The sequence below is a fragment of the Papaver somniferum genome, chromosome 8 (assembly GCF_003573695.1).
Source record: "Papaver somniferum cultivar HN1 chromosome 8, ASM357369v1, whole genome shotgun sequence".
In the NCBI taxonomy this organism is placed as follows: domain Eukaryota; kingdom Viridiplantae; phylum Streptophyta; class Magnoliopsida; order Ranunculales; family Papaveraceae; genus Papaver; species Papaver somniferum.
The window spans coordinates 11,714,201-11,717,452 of NC_039365.1; the positions used below are offsets into that span (position 1 = coordinate 11,714,201).

The following is a 3,252-nucleotide window of genomic DNA, read 5'->3' on the forward strand; positions in this document are numbered from 1 at the left end:
GTAGAATATAACATGAAATTCATCACTTTCAAACACTCAAGATGAATCAGAATTGGTTACAAATTTTTCTAAACCTTTCGATGAATTTCTTTTCACAAGAATCTCTCGTCGATTCCCGTCTGTTTTCTCTTACAACATCCACATACCAAGCTCTCGAACAGATAAGTCTTAAGAGTTTCATCAAACATCATTTCCAAACATACCCCCAACGAGATACAAACGAACACTGTGTCAAGAGTGGAGTTCGCCACGTATCCATTAACTAGTGTTGACTAAGCTAAGGCAATTCAGAAAAACAGAGGTTCTAACACGCCACTAAGCTAGATAAGCACAATCAAAAACAAGCACACCAATACAGACCTTTAACATCCTAAAAAAAAAAACTATTACCAAACAAGGCCTAACCAACCTCAGGGTTGGTTTCAGAAAATTTTCAAGCCACATCATCCCAATTATTACTAAACAAGCCTAGCTAAAATAATAAACGAAGGATAAATCACAAGATCTCTACAATCACCTCACCTAACAGAACTTTTCTTCCTCGAAAAAAAGTTAACATACCTCAAGCAAACAACTCTGGGTATTGTGCTCGTATATCGGATTCTTTCTCCCATGTAGCTTCTTCGATATTGTGATGAATCCAGAGCACTTTCACTAATGGGATGAATTTGTTTCTCAAAACCTTCTCCTTGTGGTCCAAAATTTCTATTGGCCCTTCCTTATATGAACCATTAACTTCTAATGACAGATATTGCCAATCCAAAACATGAGAGGGATCATATTCGTAACCTCGAAACATAGAAACATGAAATACATTATGAACCTGACCCATGCTCGCGGGTAATGCAATCCTGTAAGCTACTTCCCCAACTTTCTCAACAATCTTAAATGGATCAATAAACCGTGGTGCGAGTGTTCCCTTCAATCCAAACCTAGTAGCACCTTTTCTTGGTGATACTCGTAACATAACATACTTCCCAACCTCAAACTATAGTAGACGTCGACCATGATCTGCATAACTCTTCTGCCTACTCTGGGCTGCTCGAAGACGTTCTTTAGTGATCCTAATCTTCTCCGTGGTCTCTGCAATTACTGTCGTCCCAGTTAAAAAACTGTCTCCAACTTATGTCCAACATATCGGTGATCCACACGGTCTCCCATATAACGCTTCAAATGGTGCCATACCAATGCTTGCCTGGTAACTATTGTTATAAGCGAATTCAGCCAACGATAAATGACTTTTCCAACTACCTTGAAAATCTAGTACGCATGCCCTAAGCATATCTTCCAATATCCTAATAACCCGTTCGAACTGTCCATCTGACTGCGGATGAAAAGCCGAGCTAAGACTGACATTGGTACCAAATGCTTTGTGAAGCCCCTTCCAAAAATCCGACGTGAATTGAGCACCCCTATCTGATATGATGGATAACGGAATACCATGTAATCGAACAATTTTGGAAACATATACCTGAGATAACTTGTCAACTGAATAAGTAGTCTTGACTGGTACAAAATGAGTTGTTTTCGTTAACCTGTCCACCAAAACCCAAATTGAATCCATATCGTCACTAGTTCTGGGCAAACCGCTAACAAAATTCATTGTGATATGCTCTCACTTCCACTCTGGAATAAATAATGGCTGAAGAAGACCCCTCGGTAACTTGTTTTCAGCTTTAACTTGTTGACATGTCAAGCATTTCTTCACATACTCGACAATATTTTTCTTCATTCCAGGCCACCAAAAGTTTCTTCTTAGATTTATGTACATTTTTGTGCCTCCTGGGTGAATAGTGTAATGAGATCGATGTGCTTCATTTAATATTTCATTTCTCATCTCCAAACCTGTCTTCTTCGGAACCCATAAACGATTTCTAAAATGCAGAGTCTCATCAGAATGCAGCTTTCAGTCCTTGTTGTCTTTGTCATTAGCCATGTCTAAATACCTAACAAAGTATTGATTTTCCATTTGAGCCTTCGCTATCCTCTGAACCAAAGTAGAGTGTACTGTCATTTGAGCCAGATACCCTTTGCATACACTACCATTTTCTTATTCCTGAAAAATATAATCCGTAGCTTCATCCAATAACAACCATTCCTTAACCATTAGTTGTGCTAGAAGTCCCTCTCTCTTACGACTAAGAGCATCAGCCACCACATTTGTTTTACCCGGATGATACAATAATATGAAATCATAGTCCTTCATGTACTCTATCCAGCGTCTCTGCCTCATGTTCAAATCCTTCTGCGAGAACAAGTACCGCAGACTTTTATGATCAGAATACAAGTTAAATTTCTCACCATAGAGGCAGTGTCTCCAAATCTTCAAAGCAAATACAATCGCTGCCAGTTCTAAATCATGCGTAGGATAATTTCTTTCATGAACCTTTAACTTCCTGGAAGCATGCGCGATAACCTGCCTATTCTGCATCAACACACACCCAAGTCCAACATTAGATGTATCTGTATAAACGTCATAAACTGCCCTTGGACTTGGTACTGTCAGAACTGGTGGCGAAGTTAAAAGGCCCTTCAATTCTTGAAATGCAGACTCAAACTCAGCCATCCATTCGAATTTAACCCCTTTCTGTATCAACCGACTCAATGGAGAAGCAATAACAGAAAAACCCTTCACAAACCGACGATAATAACCTGCCAGACCTAAGAAACTTCGGATTTCTGATACTGTCCTTGGTTGTTGCAAATTCAGAACACTATCAATCTTTGAAGGATCTACTGCAATTCCCCCACTTGAAACCACATGAACAAGAAATTTAACTTCATTCAACCAAAATTCATATTTATTAAACTTTGCATAAAGTTGATTTTCACGCAGAGTTTGAAGAACATTCTGCAAGTGTAATTCATGATCTTCACGAGTCTTTGAATAAATCAATATATCATCAATAAATATAATTACACATTCATTCAAAAATACACTAGTGGAAAACACCAATTCCTCGACCGCCAGGACACGTCATATATATGAGTTAAACGACCTGTTCTAGGGTTCTCTGAATGGGTCGTTTATAAAGAGATTTTTAATTGCACGACCCTAACTGCGTGGGTCTCTGAACAGAGACCGTATCCTACAGTAACTAGATGTTGACTCGCGATGTTGGTTGTAGATTTGAATTATAATATAAAAAAAATATAGATTCAGATCAGCTGAAATGTCTGAATGGCTGAATTTAAATTAATCTTACTGGAATTTTAGTCAAACATCCAAGTCAAATTATGTCAAACAGTCAA

General features: G+C 38.3%; 1 protein-coding gene across 1 annotated transcript; it reads right to left on the reverse strand.

Moving 5' to 3' along the window:
• Window positions 1-562: 562 nt before the first annotated feature.
• LOC113305082 lies at window positions 563-967 on the reverse strand. Its single transcript, XM_026554191.1, has one exon. The coding sequence runs from the start codon at window positions 965-967 to the stop codon at window positions 563-565; it is 405 nt and encodes a 134-aa protein (XP_026409976.1).
• Between the last annotated feature and the right edge of the window lie 2,285 nt (window positions 968-3,252).

What these genes read in the sequence shown, in the direction of transcription:
- LOC113305082 (XM_026554191.1), bottom strand. Translation starts at nt 967, where the DNA reads ATGTTACGAGTATCACCAAGAAAAGGTGCTACTAGGTTTGGATTGAAG.